A 17,781-nucleotide genomic window follows, 5' to 3' on the forward strand; every position below is an offset into this window, starting at 1 on the left:
CTGTTTTCCTTTGGAATCGGGAGCAAAAAGGAGGAACCCATGGACAAAAAGCAGACTTGTGATAGCCAGGGCCTTCGGGGGAGGGGCAAACGGGGAGTGAGGGCTTAAAGGGCTTAAAGGGTATGGGTTTCTGTTTGAAGTGATGAAAATGTTTGGAGCTAGACAGTGGTGATGACTGCGCAATGCTGTGAATGTACTTAGTGCCACTGAACTGTGCACTTTAAAATGGTTAAAAATGGTACGTTTTATGGTTGTGTATTTTACCATAATAAAGTTAAAGAACAAAAGTCAGCCTCCTAAGGACCTGGAGCTGTGCAGTGTACACAGGTTTTCATTTGGTGTAGGCGGGGACAGAAGTATAATTCCAAGTACATGACAACTTCAAATGGAGTCTCCAAATCATTTTCATCAGAAAGTCACTCTGTGGGAGTGAAGACAATTGGCAGGGCCCAGCCCACAGTGACTTCGCTAGCACTCAGCCACCACGCCCCCCAGCCCCTGCCCTCCACAACCTTCAAGAATGAAGCACTCAGCTACCAACAAGACATATTTCAAATAGTTTAATTTTAAAAATATTCTATTCGGTGCTAAAATATGTCTTCACTCACTGTTGCCCATTTCCATTTTCTTAAACTTTTTTGAAACAAAAAATAAAATCACGAGGTTCAATTAAACATGCAGATTTCAAAGAAAAGGGAATTTTCTAGAAAGTCTGAGCTGAAGGAGTACTGTGGGAATGGGTGCTGTTGTCAGAACCTCAAATTCTCGCTGGGGCAGAGTTTGCGGCAGGAGTGCTGGGGACCGTGGCGGGAGGCAGGGGATGCTGGAATGAAATGTCCAGGTGGAAACAACAAAAGCTGCGCGTGCGTGTGTGTGTGTGTGTGCACGCGCGCGCGCGCACGCGCGCGTGTGTTGGGGGAAGGGGATGGTTACAGTGGGGGACAAAGGACTGTCAGCAGCCAGAGAGCCCATGAGAGGCAGGATAACCTCAGGAATGGGCAGAAGTGCCAGGATAGCAAGAAATCTATATGGACTTTTCCACCCTCTCATGGAGCGAAGCCCTTCCCTTGCCTCCGGAGTCTACTCAGGCATTCTCCAACAGCAGCCTACAGGGCCCCTAGCCCTATGCGAAAGTCCATGAATCTACAGTCTCCATTCAATTCAAGTAAGCCCTAGGCACTCTCTTCTCTAGAGGATGCCTTCCACATCTCTTTCCTCTTGTAGAAGCACCAGCAGCTCAGTCCAGAGGTTCCGGAGCAGAGACTGCTACCTGGAGGTGACAGATGAACCCTGGAGTGGCCGATGCTCCAGCCTACTTGGGGTGCAAAAAGGACAGGAGTGCTCCTCTTCTCAGGATCAAGCAGACACAGGTGCCAGGGACGGGAAGATGACGTTACGACCCCCAGTCCTATGTCAGCCTTCCAGCCCAGAAGGCTCCTATGTGCAGGCTCTGGAGCCCAGTGCTTGCCCTTAGCCCAGCAGCACAGCACAGCCAGAACCAGAATGCAAGAGAGGCCTGGGGCCAGGAGGCGAAGGGTGCCAGGGTGGTGCTAGCTTTCTGACGCTGTCTGTGGCACTGCGGGCTGGTCCACACAGAAGCGTTTCAGGGGAGGCGCACCTGAGTCTTCCTCTTCCTCAGCAATCTAGAAGCAGCCAGGGCATGGAATCACAGGGCCATCCTTCTGAAACAGACCTCCCCTTCTACCCTAATTACAACCCGGAAGTCCATCCCCCACTGTCTCACAGATAACCAAACCTCTTCCCCTACCTTATAACCTGGAGCCCAGCGTCCGTGCTGCCTTCCCAACTACAGCACATCCCGTGCTATAGAGCCAGTGCACATTAACAGAGCCCTCACTTTTTTCTTAGAAACTGGGAAACCCAAAGCACCTCCTTACCTGTGTCTCTAATGGAACTGGTTCTTCCTTCGTGAGGGTGGGAGGTTCATCAGCAACTTCTGAGGCGGGCAGGGAGGGCTCTGCAAAAGCAAGGTCGGCGTAGCTGAAGGGCCTCCTGAGGCAGGAGACTCCTATGGGATCTCTGCCCCAAGCTGGGGGAGTGCTCCTGCAAGCTATGTGGAGACGCCTTGGTGAAGGGGCAACACAGGCCGCAGAATCAATATACATTATAAGAAGAAATTCGCAGCATCTAGTGCAAAGAGCACGAGCTCCGAAGTTAGAAGGAATGAAATGAGACACACAGTTCCACAAGTTACTAGCTGTGTGATCATGGCCAAGCAATTGAACTTTTCTAAGACTACTTCCTCATCTGTAAAATGGAGATAACAGCTGCCATTTCATGGGGTTTTTGAGAGAGTCATACCAGGCATCAAATATGAAAAGTGCCTTCCTTACAGAGAGCCTGGCGCTCAGTTGTGTTGCTGTTTTCTTTCTTCATTCTGTGAAAGGCAAAAATAAAACCATTCCCAAAATAGCCTCAAACAATTGACAAACGGCTTGAAGCTGCCAGCTCTGGGGCAAATTCTCTAACCTGTGACTCTAAAGAAGAGAAACATCAAGAGCAAGAGCAAGGCCCCTCCAAGACGCTCATTGGGGCCAACAGAGACTCACCCTCAAGGATCTCCTGGCCCAGGGTGGGGGGCTGGGAGTCATCTGTGCGGAAGTCGGAGGTGTGCGCTGGGCTCAGGGACTCGCTCTGCTGGGGGCTGGGGCTCGAGTTGGTGCTGCTGTCCACCTTGAGCTGATAGACATCAGACACGGAACTCTGGTTGCTGTTTTCATCTGAAAACCAAACATGACAAAGGCAACAGCTGAGGGTGGTCACTTTTGAGAGTAATTCAGTACAGAGCCAAGGGCCTGGTGTCTCTGCAGACAGCGTGGACACAGCCAGGCACACAATGATCACGGCTGTAAACAGCCTCTGAACCAAAGGCAGACATTCTCGGGGCTTCTGTGCACTGCAACTTACCAACAAGAGTCTAAATTGATTAATTTAAGCATGTTCTATCTTATGACACATATTCTAAGCACCACAAGATGCAGCCAGAATCTTTAAGTTTATGCAACATTTATATTTCAGGAAGGTCAAGATATGCTTATTAATCCCTTCTTTATTATCCACCACTTATAGCTGGGACCTGGTATTTTCCCACTGTCCAGTGAAGGGAGGAACACATCTGTGCCTCTCAACCTTTCTCACAATACAAGACGTGTAGAAAATGAGAGTCTGTCTGCTATTCTCGGCTGTCTGAAGGAGGGTGATAGTGTCTGGAGGTGGTCAGCTTGGGCCCTTGCACCTGCCTAGGCTCCATCTCACCGCCTCAAGGACCGTGGGATCCCACCTGGGAAGCGCTGTCTGAAGGCTTAAAGTCACCACCTAAGTTAAAAATACAGAGTCAGCAGGGCCTTCCTCTCCCTGACCTCCAGCAGCCAGTCACCAAATCTGCCCCACCCACTGCCCTGACTCGGCCTGTGCCCATTCCTTCCTCTCCCCGTGGCCTCAGCTCAGCCCTCATGATCTCTCGCCTGGCCTCCAGCCACAGCTACCCAACTGCCCTTCCTGCAGTCTCAGGCACCCCCACTGGACCTCATACCACTGCCAGAATGATCTTTCTAAACCCTTGTCGGTTCCCCACTGCCCACGAGATGGCCCTATCCCAACCTACAAACTCCCTTCTGATCTCCAGGCTCACCACCTGCTGTTCTTCCCCATGTACCCTGGCTCCTGCCAAACTGGACTCTAACCTAAGAGCAGCTTCAAGTACCAGTGTCTGCTATGACATGCTCTTTCCGGTCTTCCTGCAAAGCCCCTAGACATGCCAACATTCAGCTCAGGCATCACCTCCTCCACAGAGCCTCGTGTCCAGGCTCCCTTGGGTGGAAATGACCACCCTCTCTTTTATGCTCCTGCTGTTTCCTGTGCACACCTGCATTTACTATATTACACACCAGTCTCCCTCCATTACACTCTGCGCAGGCAGGCTCTGTGGCTTACTGGTCCTTGAATCTCCAGTGCAGTACACAGTACCTGGCACATAGTAGGAGTTCATTAAATGTTCAATGAACAAAAAGGATAAGATAGTGGCCAGACTGAGGAAATGGAGCCTCCCATTGTCTCCCAGAGCTTTATGATGGAACATCTCACACAGCTAGAGAACATTTCCCTTGTATTCTCTTCCTGTACCACACTGACCTTGCAGGGGTTGGGGGAGAAGTGAGGAGGGGATACCTGGTCGCTCCCAGTCTAGTTCCGAAGAGAAAATTGTAAGCCCTTTCTAGTCTTTATCCTACAATGACCACCACCTTCTATACTAAAATGGAAGTAGCATTTTATCACAAAAAAGAATAAAGCTCTGTCACTCTTCTGCTCAGGCAAATACTTTTCTTCTCCAAGCATCAATAGGGATGATGATAACTGCCTGGTTTATATCACAGGCTAATGTAAAGATAACAATGAGAAACTGAAGTGAAAGTGCTTCATAAACAGTAGCTGCCACACAGGTATAAAAGGTAATGTTATGAGTGTAGTGCTGACTCAGGCAGGACGTCTACCGAAGACTGGTTTAGGAGGCAGAGCTTGGGCTAAGGGTGGATGGGTAGATGCCCCGGCATGGGGGGGGAGGGGGTCTCCTCTGAGGCACTCTCATCAAATACACAGTCTAAAGAAAAGTGCTTCTGATCCAGAAAACCGGGACCCACCATGGGGTCTGCCACCTACAAGTGATATGACTTTAGATGTGTAACCTCACCTCTCTGAGCCTCAGTTTCCGTAACTGGAAAGTGAGGAGACTGTGGTCTCTCTTGCAGGGTTATTGTGAGGTTTAAATGAAAAGGCTTCCATAAAGTGCCCAGGAAGATACCAGCAAAACAGTAGGCACTGAAATGACACACAGACTATTCTTCTGATTATTAATGGGTCATCTAAATTTTCAGTTTCCTGCAGGGAAGACATATGGATGCAACTCACCCTGGAATTCAAGAAGGAGAGAGGAATTGGCTGAGGCATCAGAGGGAAAGCCATTAGGTTCCCGGGCTGCTGAACTGTTCGATTTTGACTTTTCTTTCTAGAAAAGGAAAAAAAGAGGAATATGACAGAGCCAAGCAGAAGACCCACAGAGAGAGAAGGTGCTGAGACACCAGAGAGGTCTGGATTAGGAACAGGAGGAACAACAGCGGTTTCAGAATCCAGGACCCGAGGAATAACAGGATCCTGGACAAGGTGTCCCCAGGCCTCAGTGTCTCTGTCAGTAAAATGGACCCTTCCAGTGCTAATATCATGAATCGCAAGTGAGAGGCAGATACATGTCTTCCACTAGAGCTCCCTGTAGGACTCTTCTGCTTTCTGCCCTGATGAGAATGCTCTATCCAGTCCTTCCCTACAGGCATGGGTGAGAAACACAAAATACCCATTTGAGAAAGATCCCTGTTTTAGTAGCACAGTAGGGAAGAAAAATAAGTGAAAGAAGAAAGGACCTCTGACTGGACAAAGGAAGGAGTCACTTTATATGTAATGCAAGCAGTGACAGGACAAGGGGCCCCTGCTAGCTCTATTCCTCACCAATCCACCACATCCACTCAAAATGATCTCCCATGTCCACCTCTGCCTTCAAGCAGGATGCAGGTTACACATGTGGGGGAACCACAGTGGGAAGGTAAGCACTAGCTTGCAACAAACAAGGAAATAATCCACAGGACAGGAAATCATCAATCCAAGCATTTGCAAATGAGAGCATCCCAAGAGCCAAAAGTTCAAATCTGAATAATCTCAAATTTACTAATTCATACTTTTTATACTTGCCTATTCATTGTACGTGCATCGTACTAGTAATACAACTTAGTGTTTCTTAATACTCGCAATACTAGCTCGGCAATAAATCAACTGTACACATACATGCAGTCCTTCCCTTCATTTTTTCATATACAGACATAATTTTAATGTAATTACACTTTACCATTTTACTGCAGAGGCTACATAAACATGATTTTTACTAGCTGCACAATATTCCAGATATCATAATCACTTAATCACTACTCAACTAGTGGACATTCAGCTTTACCTGATTTAGGATTGTTTTTGTTTATTGCTAGTAGGAATAAACCCACAATGCTCAACTTTCACTTTTTCCTGGATTATGTGACTAAATTCACAAAAAAAATTCCTTCTAGATCAAAAAGTATAAACTAAACATATTTTTCTTAAAATATACTGTGGCTCACCCACCACTCTCTACAAGGAGGCTGGCAATATATTTGGAGTACGAGCATCACGGCACCCATGCCAACATTTGGCTTTATCATTATTTTTTTCTGATCTCTCATTTATCTTTATTTTAATGATTCTGGACTCACATAAAATATGCATTCACTATAAGAAATTCTGAAAATACAGAAAAAGAAATGAAAATCACCTGTACAACCCGAGACAACCGATACAACATACATCTGTATGAAAATGGCTCATGATTCAGCATTATAACTTGCTCCCCCTCCCCCATTCACCATATTAAAAACATTTTTCTCTGTGAACATGGTGCTGCGAGTGGTGCGGAGCGTGCGGGCCACAGTCTGCAGCCTGCGCACCACCTCTGTGCCCAACACGCCCTGCCCACTGTGGCCCTGGGGACTGCGGCAGGCACCGACCGGGCGCTGCTCGCCGGACCCGCTCCGCTGTCAGGTTGTAAATTCACAGACAAACATGAATGGGTAACAACAGAAAATGATGTTGGAACAGTGGGAATCAGCAATTCTGCACAGGAAGCTTTGGGAGATGTTGTTTACTGTAGTCTGCCTGAAGTTGGGACAAAATTGAACAAACGAAGAATTTGGTGCTTTGGAAAGTGTGAAAGCTGCGAGTGAACTCCATTCTCCTCTATCAGGAGACGTAACAGAAAATAATGAAGCTCTAGCAGAAAATCCAGGACTTGTCAACAAATCTTGTTATGAAGATGGTTGGCTGATCAAGATGACACTCAGTAAGCCTTCAGAACTAGATTAACTAATGAGTGAGGAAGCATATGAGAAATACATAAAATCTATTGAGGAGTGAAAATGGAACCCCTAAATAAACTAGTTTGAAACAACTTAATCTAGCATAGCTGTCTTAAATTAGTGGTGGATAGATTTTTAAAAAGCAACTTTTAGGGCTTCCCTGGTGGCGCAGTGGTTGAGAGTCCGCCTGCCAATGCAGGGGCACGGGTTCGTGCCCCGGTCCGGGAAGATCCCACATGCCGCGGAGTGGCTGGGCCCGTGAGCCATGGCCGCTGAGCCTGCGCGTCTGGAGCCTGTGCTCCACAACGGGAGAGGCCACAACAGTGAGAGGCCCGCGTACCGCAAAAAAAAAAAAAAAGGCAACTTTTAGCAAAAGAAACGACTTTCAACAATGTTGCCTGAAGAAAATACCCCTTAACTTCCTCATGATTTCTGATAAACACTCTGCATCTTTTTCACAACACCCTATGATTTTTAGGCTAGTCTCCAGTTATAATATTTAGAATTCCTGAAATTATCTGTGGTAAAACTAGTTATAAAAATTATGTAATTCAAGGATAACATTGTTATCTTAACTATATATTTTTATATATATATATATATATATATATATATATATATATATATATATATATATATATATATAAAATAACTTGCTTACAGCCATCCCTGGATTTAGGTCAAAAGACTCAATGAAATTGCCACTGGAAATAAATGGCAGTGGAGAAAAATTTGTTAGTTGTATCGTGTCCAATTAAGAACATTACTATGTTAATTTTGCAATATACTGTGTTTGCTTGTGCTATTTTTATACAGTGAAGCAACAGCCTTGCAGGAAAATAAGAAACAGTTTAATAATAAAATATGCAACTTCCTAAAAAATAAGAAAGTTTTTTTCTATGCCATTGAATAATCTTCTATACCATCTTTTATAATGGTTACAAAGCTTTACGATATACAGGTGCACAATAACTTAATGAATTCTCTACAATAAGATCTTCATTTTGCTTGCAATTTTTAAATACCACAAACAATAATATTGTGATGCTCAACACTATAGATATACCTTGTACACATCATGATTATGTCCTGAGGATAAATTTCTAGAGATAAAACTTCTAGATCAAAGGCATAAATATTCTGAAAGCTTTTTCCCCCTCAGCTTTACTGAGGTATAACTGACAAATAAAATTGTAAGATATTTAAAGCGTACCCTGGGTTAATCTGATATACATATACACTGTGAAAGAATTCCCACCATCTGGTTAATTAAGCTTTTAAGTATACATATATGATCAACTTCACCTGTAGAAAGTTTGTCCCAATTTACTCTCCCATCAGCAGTGCCGCACTCCCTTATGTCCTTCACATTTTTTTCTTTACCAATTTGGTCATTTTCTATTTTTCCTAACCTAACTGGTCTATGCCAGTACCTTAGAAGATGGCACACTATCATGGACCACTGGAAGGTAGATAAACCGATGGACCTCAGGGCCCAGCTCAGAAACCAACACAAACACTGTAAGAAGCCCTTCGGAGAGACAAAAGGAACTGAGTCCTGGGCAGGAGAACTTGAAATAGGAAAGCGCCAGGGTCTTACATGTGAGAAATGGGGAGGGGGTTGCTGGCAGTGTCCTTCCCCCACATGTACACACTACCCAAGAGATCTAGCAGCCTGACCTTTGGCCCTTATGGGTATTGGCATCACCAGAGCCAAGGTTAGATGAAAAACAAAGGGTGACTCCAGAGCCCCCCCTAACTTTCACCCACCAAGTCCTTGGGCTGGACAAGGACGGTTGCTCCCAGATAAAGGCAGCACGTGGAAGACTGGTACTAGGGAGTTCCCTGGGAGGCAAGGGAAGATGAGAGGGGAAAAGGGAAAGGCTGAACCCTGAGGCTAATCCCATCCCCTAAATCCATTTAGAGGAGGGAACACAAAGCCTCGGTTACACGGTTACACATTTCTAGCCAATGCAGCTCAGAGTCAAAAGGAATAAAAGATGAGTGCACAGAAAAAACTAACCAGACACTGGAGGAAAACAAGCACCATGAAAGACAATAAACAGAACAAGCTATACCAGAAGAAGCAGACTAGTGGGACAGAAGAATTGAAATAAAACATAGCAAATCTCCTCAGAAAGATAAGGATGACACTGGAAAGTTGTTTTGAACAACCAACAACAAAGGAAATTTGGTATGAATAATAAACTCGTTCAAAATAAAAATTAAGTGAATGAGGGAATTCCCTGGCAATCCAGTGGTTAGGACTCAGCGCTTCCGCTGCCTGGGGCCCAGGTTTGATCCCTGGGAAGGGAATTAAGATCCCACAAGCCAGCTGCACAGCGTGGAAAAAAAGAAAAAACAATTAAGTGAACGAGTTTATTAGCAGAAATAGAGCTGAAGAAAAGATTAATGAGCAAAAACTGGGTTGAGGGTCTTCCCTGGTGGCGCAGTGGTTGAGAATCTCTGCCTGCCAATGCAGGGGACACGGGTTCGAGCCCTGGTCTGGGAAGATCCCACATGCCGCGGAGCAACTAGCCCCGTGAACCACAATTACTGAGCCTGCGCGTCTGGAGCCTGTGCTCCGCAACAAGACAGGCCGCGATAGTGAGAGGCGCGCGCACTGCAATGAGGAGTGGCCCCCACTAGCCACAACAAGAGAAAGCCCTGGCACAGAAACGAAAAGCCAACACAGCCGTAAATAAATAAATAAATTAAAAAAAAAAAAAACTGGGTTGAGAAGTCAGAATATATGAGGACAGAATAAAGAGATGAAACAAACTAAAAGTTAAGAAATGAAGCTAGATGTCCACATTACAGGATATTCTTACAGAAGTTCCAGGTCAAACAGAAGAAATTCTAAAAGTTTCCAGGAATATAAAAGAATCACCTACAAAGAAATCAAGAATTAGACTGACATCAGATTTCTCAACAGAAAACCAGAAGCACAACAATTGAGTAATAGTTTCAAAATGTTGAAAGAAAATAATTTTTAACCTAGAATTTCATATACAGGTAAAATGATCAATTAAACATGAAAGTAAAACAAAGATATTTTCAGAAAGTTTTCTCCACACAAGCCCTCTTTGGCAAAACTCTTGAAGGGTGTATTCCAGCAAGAAAAGAAATGAATCTAAGAGAAAGCAATAATAAATAGGTACAAAGGGTTAGTAAATAATTAGTAATGTTTACTTTGTCTAATTAAGCAATGACTAAAACAAGAAATGTCTGTAAAAACAGAAATATCTGAACAGAATATCTGACCTGAAATTCCACTGAAAACTAAGGAGAGGGCAGGAATGAAAGTGGGGGTAGAGACCAGGGGGGGTTAAAAATGTGTTCAGGCTCTGAGGGGAAACACAGATTTTGATAAGCGTTATACACTGATACAGAAAAATAGTAAGTATAAGTCTTATTAGGTTAGAGATAGCCAATAAAAAAATTAAAAATAAAATGTGGAACTTTCAAATCGGAAGAAAAATTTGAAAGTGAATTTGAGGTGAAGAGAAAAAAGAAAGTGTATCATGGCAGAAATCCTTGTCCACATAAGTAGAGTGTTTAGATGGTGACATTTTCACGGCCTTTCCGGCCCCTAAATGTGCCACAGCTATTATGAACACACATAGTTAGTATACATGTCCTGAGGAGACTTCTAGGAAACTCCTTAAATTCATGAAAATACCATTTGCCCATCCTTCCACTCTCTTGCTGCCTTGAACTTGAATGTGTTGAATGATGGCTGGAGCTCAAACTTGGATACAAGATCAAACATGAAGCAGAGGAAAATGGGCAATTGTTTAATGCATATAGAGTTTACCTCTGCAAGATGAAGAGTTCTGGAGATGGATTACACAACAAAGTGAATGTATTCAACACGACTGAACTGTACACTTAAAAAACGGTTAAGATGGTAAATTTTATGATATGTGTATTTTACCACAATAGAAATAAAGTAAAATGAATAGAGAACCATTAATCTCTTAAATATAAATTAAAAAAAAAAAGGTGGGACTTCCCTGGTGACGCAGTGGTTAAGAATCTACTTGCCAACACAGGGGACACAGGTTCGAGCCCTGGTCTGGGAAGATCCCACATGCTGCAAAGCAACTAAGCCCACGCGCCGCAACTACTGAAGCCCGTGGGCCTAGAGCCCATGCTCTGCAACAAGAGAAGCCACCGCAATGAGAAGCCCGACACCGCAACGAAGAGTAGCCCCCTCTCTCCACAACTAGACAAAACCCACGCACAGCAATGAACACCCAATGCAGCCAAAAATAAATAAATAAATTTATTTTTTTAAAAAAAGGAACAGAAAGGTTGCAAGAAACCTGGGTCCCTGGGGACTCTTAGAGTGGAAGTGCCACACCGGTCCTAGACTGCATATTTCTGTTCCTCTAAGAATAAAAGAAAACTTTTTTAAACCATTACTACTTTGAGTTTTCTGTCACCCACAGCTAAACCTAATCCCAATATGCCCAATAAGCAGAAAAATGTAAAACAGAGAAAAACAGAATTACAAGACATACCAGGGAAACACAAATCAAAGAAGACACGGTGTCTTTTAGAATATCTAGAATATCAATCAAAGAAGCCATGCAAATCAGAAAAGTAAAGAGGAAACCCAATCCAAGAACAAGGAAAATACAAGAAATCAGAGGGGAATTTCCCGGCAGTCCAAGCGGCTAGGACTCTGTGCTTTCACTGCCCGAGGGTCTGGGTTAAATCCCTGGTTGAGGAACTAAGATCCCACAAGCCTCAGGGCAAAAAAAAAGAAATCAGAAAAGAGGAAATCTAAATGAATAAAAAGTAAATCTGAAGAGATAAAATTGTCAACCTCCCTAGTGTTCAGAGAAATGCAAAATAAACAAAGAGATACCTCTTTAAGTCTATCAGATTGGCAGGACTTAGGAATTAGGAGTTAGATAATATCAGATGTTGCTGAAGATGTGGGAAACGGGAGCCCTGCAGCACAACTGGGGAAATGTACTAACTATCCGGGTGCAGCTATTCAGGAGAGAGCTCTGACAGCCAGCATCTAGTAAAAACAATCATGTATGTACAGCCAGTAACAGAGAAATCTCACTCCTGGGCATCTAATCCAGAGAAAACCTCCCACAAGTCCGCAAAGACAATGGTTTAAGGAATGTCCACCAGAGTCATCTGTGCTACCAAAAAAAGCTGGAGGCAACACACACAAACAGACCCATATTCGGACACTTGGAATATGACAAAGTTGGTTCTACAGAGCAGGAGGAAAACAGTCTTTTCAAGTGGTGGGACAAATGCATACCCACATGGAAAAAAATGAAATTGGGCCCCTACTTCAAAATACACGAAAATCAACTCCAGGTGTGTTATAAATGGGAACAGGATAACAAGACTGTAGAAGATTATATGGAAGAATACCTTTGTGACCTCAAAGAAGGAACAGATTTAAGACATTTAGAAGCACTAATTATAGGGCTTCCCTGGTGGTGCAGTGGTTGAGAGTCCGCCTGCCGATGCAGGGGACATGGGTTTGTGCCCTGGTCCGGGAAGATCCCACATGCCGCAGAGCGGATGGGCCCATGAGCCATGGCCGCTGAGCCTGCGCGTCCGGAGCCTGTGCTCTGCAACGGGAGAGGCCACAACAGTGAGAGGCCCGCGTACAGCAAAAAAAAAAAAAAAAAAAAGTTTAAAAGCACTAATTATAAAGTAAAAAATTATTTTGTCTATATTAAAATTAAAAACTTGTTACTCGGGACTTCCCTGGGGGCACAGTGGTTAAGGATCCGCCTGCCAATGCAGGGGGCACAGGTTCGATCCCTGGTCCAGGCAGATCCCACATGCGGCGGAGCAACTAAGCCCATGCACCACAACTACTGGGCCTGCGCTCTAGAGCCTGTGAGCCACAAATACTGAGCCCGTGCGCTTAGAGCCCGCACTCTGCAACAAGGGAAGCCACCACAAGGAGAAGCCCGCGCACCACAACAAAGAGTAGCCCCTGCTCACAGCAATGAAGACCCAATGCAGCCAAAAATAAAATTAAAAAACAAAAACAAAAAACTTCTGTTACTCAAGCCTGCATAAACAGAGTGTAAAGACAAGCCATGGAATGGAAAAAGGTACAGATAGTATTTAATCAATAAAGAGTATGTGTCCACAACACAGAGAATCCCTACAAGTCCTAAGAAAAAGACCACAGCCAAAGAGACTTAAATAAGAACTTCTTAAAAGAGGAAATCCAAAAGGATGCTGAAAAGATTCTCCATCTCATTAGTAATTACATCATTAATCACCAAATTAAAACCACAATGAGATATCTTAATACATTAAGTCTAACTATACCAACTGTTGATGAGGATTTGGAGCAGTGAGAACTCATATTGCTGTTAAGAATATATACTGGTTGGGCTTCCCTGGTGGCACAGTGGTTAAGAATATGCCTGCCAATGCAGGCGACACGGGTTCCATCCCTGGTCTCGGAAGATCCCACATGCCGCGGAGCAAATGGGCCCGTGTGCCACAACTACTGGGCCTGCGCTCTGGAGCCCGCGAGCCACGGCCGCTGAACCCGCACACCACAGCTACTAAAGCCCACTCACCCTAGAGCCCACACGCCACAACTACTGAAGCCTGCGCGCCTAGAGCCCGTGCTCCACAACAGGAGAAGCCACCGCAGTGAGAAGCCCGCGCACCGCAACGAAGAGTAGCCCCCGCTCACCACAACTAGAGAAAGCCCGTGCGCAGCAACGAAGACCCAATGCAGACAAAAATTTAAAAAAAAAGAATATACAGGTGTCCAAATAAACCCATGGAAGAGGAATTAGAAAGGCATATATACATATTAAACACATGATGTAATAAACTACAGTGGGCAGCAGGAGTCCACAAACTTTTTCTTACAGGGCCAGATAATAAATATCTTGGGCTTTGCAGGCCATTAGGTGTTATGGCAATTACTCAGCTCTGCCATTGCAACTCAAAAGCAGCCACAAATAAGGAAACAAACAGGCATAGGTGTGTTCAAATAAAACTATATTGAATCACAGGGAGCAGGCCTGGGCTGTAGTTTGTCAAGCCCTGGAAAAGAGGAATGGGTTAAGGAAAGGGAATAAAGGGGAGGGAATAATAAAATAAGAGGCTTTGCGTGGACCAATGACAGAGGATGCCTTGAAGTATTTTCAACTCAATTCTGGGAAAATACATTCCATTATAATTAAGAGGCAATCAAAGAAAGAAAGGAGACGTTACCTTTTTGTTGTTTCGATTTTCTTCCACACTTACCTCCTTGTTGTCTGTCACGGGAACCCACTTAAATATCCTAAGGGACGTGTCACCCACAGTCACCCACTTTTTCTCCCTAAAACAAAGACACTTCTTAGAACTGATAAACAATAAAATAGATTTTCTGATCATAACTGTGCTTTCCCACTTCTCAGCAGATCATTCCTTCAATCTTAAGTGCTTTCTAAACTTCCTCTCCGTCAAATCATACCTTACCTTTCAGGACAAAATCATCCCTTCCAGAAACACTTTGCTATCAAATGCCTTTGGCTCTGAACCCTCTACTTGCCACCTTTGCTCATGTACAGTGTACCAAAACCTTTTGTTCCTCACAGCCTACAGCAGTATAGAGTATCAGCACATTTTCAAATTCAGGTATCTATCTGGCATAAACTTCTTTATTTCCCCAAAATTAATTCAATTCCACTGATATTTATAAAGCCCTAATATACAAGGCCCAATAGGAGATAAAGGATATATAAGATAGGGTCCCTCTCTTGGGAACTCATAGCAATGAAAAGATAAGTAAAGAAAGCATTGTAACACGTGAAGGTGGCAAGGAAGAAGGCTGAAAGAGTAAGATCAGGATATCCCACGGAAGGCAGAACTCCTATGACTCCTGTGGAACTCTGGATTGAAACACGATGCTATTTAAAAATAATCACAGGAGCAGGACAGGATGCTTCCAACTAACAGACCTGAGCCTCACACTGGCTTCTGGAAGAGGTGAAGGCCAAGCCGCCATGGAAAGGCTGCTTTAAGGTTTCATTTTACCAGAGGTTACTTTTGAGATGAGCCTTAAAAAATGAGTTGTTCTCCCCACCCCGCACATACCTGGGGAGGGAAAGGCAAGTGACATTGTTGAATAAGAGTGTAGATTATGAACGGCCAGAGTTGGGGAGTCTGGAGTATGACTTCTGCAAGTTTCGCATCCCAATTTGAGGACAAAAAAGCAAAAAAAGTAACTGCTGTTACTGCTGCTATTGATGATGCTATTCAGCAAATGGTAACATCACAGAAATGTAGAGACTATGATGTAACAGAAAGAAGAATGAACTAAAGACTTAGGAAACGGGAGTTAATTCCTGGCCAGCCACTCATTTATTCCTCATTTACTCAAAAATATTTAATATTCAAGATCCTATGCTAAGTCTTGGGCACACAGGGAACAAGATGCACAGTCCTGACCCTCACAGACCCGAAATTCCAACTGGAAACAGACATCACACAACTCATCTCACAGTTTGAAACCTAATCACTAGGTTTAACCATATCAAACTGCCGCTTCTGCTGGTTAAAAAGGCAAATACAGGCAATATATTATGCTTCGACCTAATACAATTGTGGAAAGTTCCAGTCGGGGACCTGATTTAGACTGGGGATCTTGAAAGGTGTCCTTGAGGAAGCAACTGGAGAGCACAACTAGGAGTTAACTAGGCAAGGGGGAGGAGAGGGTAGAGGAAGGACACCAGGTAGCAGAAACAGAAGTGTGGCCCCAACTGAAAGATGGCCAGCATCTTGGGAAAGAGGGCAGTTTGAACCAGTCTGGTGGGGCAAGAAGGATCATCTTTGGTCTTTATCCTAAGAGCAAGAAGAGATCAATGAAGCATTATTTCCTAAGCAGGAGTGCTAGAAGATTCACCCTTGAGAAAAATACAATGTGATGAATGGACTGGGGAATGAGCCAGTCCTGAAGCAGGCAGATCATAGGGAAGTTGGTACAAGAGTTCTCGGTGAGAGAATATGCTCATCTGCCCTAGGCTGCAGGTGAGGACGGAGATGGCCAGAAGAGAAAGGTATGCCCATTTTTAGGTTTCCCAAAAAAACCTAGAAGGATGAGATTTGGAGGGGAAAAATCATTAATTATTTAACTAGTATTTATGAGTCCAACTATATATCAAGCCCTTATTGATGAAGAGTTAAGGAACTTGATCTTGTAGAGAAATGGACAAATAAACACGAAAATAAAGTCCAAGGTAATGACCCTAAAGGGAGTGGAGGGACTTCCCTGGTGGCGCAGTGGTTAAGAATCCGCCTGCCAATGCAGGGGACATGGTTCAAGCCCTGGTGGGGGAAGATCCCACATGCCACGAGCAACTAAGCCCGTGGGCCACAACTGCTAAAGCCGGCGCGCCTAGAGCCCGTGAGCCACAACAAGAGAAGCCACCGCAATGAGAAGCCCACCCACCGCAAAGAGAAGCCCACGCACCGCAAGGAAGAGTAGCTCCCGCTCGCTGCAACTAGAGAAAAGCACCCGCGCAGCAACGAAGACCCAACACAGCCAAAAATAAATTAATTAATTAAAAAAATAATAATAAAGGGAGTGGAGAGTGAAGGGCAGGAGAACTTGGAGAAGGCTTCCTGGAGGGAGCTAACACCTACCCGGACTTTAAAATTATTAGTAGTAATCAGCTAGAGAAAAGTACTCAAGAAGTTGGCGCAAACAGTTGGCTGTGAATATTGAAGGTGATAACGCATCACTGTTTCTACAAAATAGGCGGTAAACCGGCGCCTGCAACGAACGCTACAGGAGCCGTTTCCAAACGAAGGGTAGATCCTGACTCCACTACTAACAGCTCCCAGGCCATCAAGAGAAAATGCCTACCCAGCTCGCTCGTGTGGGTCCGTATTAGGCGAAACACAGGGCTTTTAATTCCAATAACCACTTGGTCCCGTGGCATGTAGGTTTGCCGAGAAGCTCTCACCTAACTTAGAGTTCATACGTAGAGGACCGGCGTGCGAACCAGGTCCCATTGACCGAGCGCCGCCAAACGCCCGCAGCTCCACCGGCGCCGCGCTGCCCTAGGGCAGGTGGGCGGACCCGCGGGCCGGGCGACCCGCTGATTGGTTGCGGCTGGCGCGCCCTCTGACCTCACGCCGACGCGAGCAGCACCCTCCTCCCGCCTTCTCCGCTCCCCCTTCCCCCAAGCGCCCGCCGGTCGGCTCCCACCCCACACGCTAGTTCACCGCCGCTCTGGGCCTGGGCCGGCGTCCCCCTCCAGCACCCTCGGCCCTGGCCCCTCACCATTTCCGCACTTTCTCGATGGCCGCCATCACCTTCTTGATGTCATCCTTGGCCCGGCTGCGGGTCTCGGCCCGGACAGACCGGCCCGACATGGCGTCAGTGGGAACGGCGGGGGCCGGGGCACTGCTCCCAAGGCACCGGGAATCGCGCGCCTCACGCGCCGCCGCCCGCCCGGCGCAAACAGCGTCACCGCGGCCGTCGCCCCCTCCGTGCGCGCGTGCGCGAGGAAGCGCGCGCACCCGCCCTCCCCATGGGGCTCGAGGCATCAGCGCGCCTGCGCGCCCAGTCTCAGGTGCCCCACCCCGGGCGTCCCACCCAGCGTGCCCCGCCCTGGTCGTCCCACCCGGGGCGTCCCCGAGTCCAGTGAGCTTACGAGCAGGCCAGGGTTAAGCGGGCGAGCTGGTGGCACGTGCTGTGTGCAGGGTGTGGTGGGAGGCTCTTTCCCAGGGGAGCATCTTAATCCTCTGGACAGGGCTGCCGCCATAACCTATATTTTATGGGCTTGACCCTAACGTTACTGAGGGTCTGCACCATCCTGTCCTG

General features: G+C 45.7%; 1 protein-coding gene and 1 pseudogene across 1 annotated transcript; one reads left to right on the forward strand and one right to left on the reverse strand.

Annotated features, from left to right (window-relative positions):
* Positions 1 to 545: 545 nt before the first annotated feature.
* BCL7B (BAF chromatin remodeling complex subunit BCL7B) lies at positions 546 to 17,459 on the reverse strand. Its single transcript, XM_067705889.1, has 6 exons — positions 17,239 to 17,459; positions 14,214 to 14,289; positions 4,927 to 5,023; positions 2,571 to 2,741; positions 1,899 to 1,978; positions 546 to 1,643 (listed from the first exon to the last, which is right to left on the reverse strand). The coding sequence occupies exons 1-6, from the start codon at positions 17,328 to 17,330 to the stop codon at positions 1,551 to 1,553; spliced, it is 609 nt and encodes a 202-aa protein (XP_067561990.1). The 5' UTR covers positions 17,331 to 17,459; the 3' UTR covers positions 546 to 1,550.
* Positions 6,487 to 7,032, forward strand: LOC137206795 (glycine cleavage system H protein, mitochondrial-like; annotated as a pseudogene).
* Positions 17,460 to 17,781: the final 322 nt, after the last annotated feature.

The sequence above is a fragment of the Pseudorca crassidens genome, chromosome 15 (genome assembly GCF_039906515.1).
Source record: "Pseudorca crassidens isolate mPseCra1 chromosome 15, mPseCra1.hap1, whole genome shotgun sequence".
In the NCBI taxonomy this organism is placed as follows: domain Eukaryota; kingdom Metazoa; phylum Chordata; class Mammalia; order Artiodactyla; family Delphinidae; genus Pseudorca; species Pseudorca crassidens.

Excerpts from the sequence above, each read along its gene's own strand:
- BCL7B (XM_067705889.1), bottom strand. The coding sequence starts at position 17,330 with ATGTCGGGCCGGTCTGTCCGGGCCGAGACCCGCAGCCGGGCCAAGGAT. Across the intron at positions 14,290-17,238 it reads ATCGAGAAAGTGCGGAAATG|GGAGAAAAAGTGGGTGACTG; the intron begins GTGAGGGGCCAG and ends TCTTTGTTTTAG. Across the intron at positions 1,644-1,898 it reads CAGTTCCATTAGAGACACAG|ATTGCTGAGGAAGAGGAAGA; the intron begins GTAAGGAGGTGC and ends GGCTGCTTCTAG.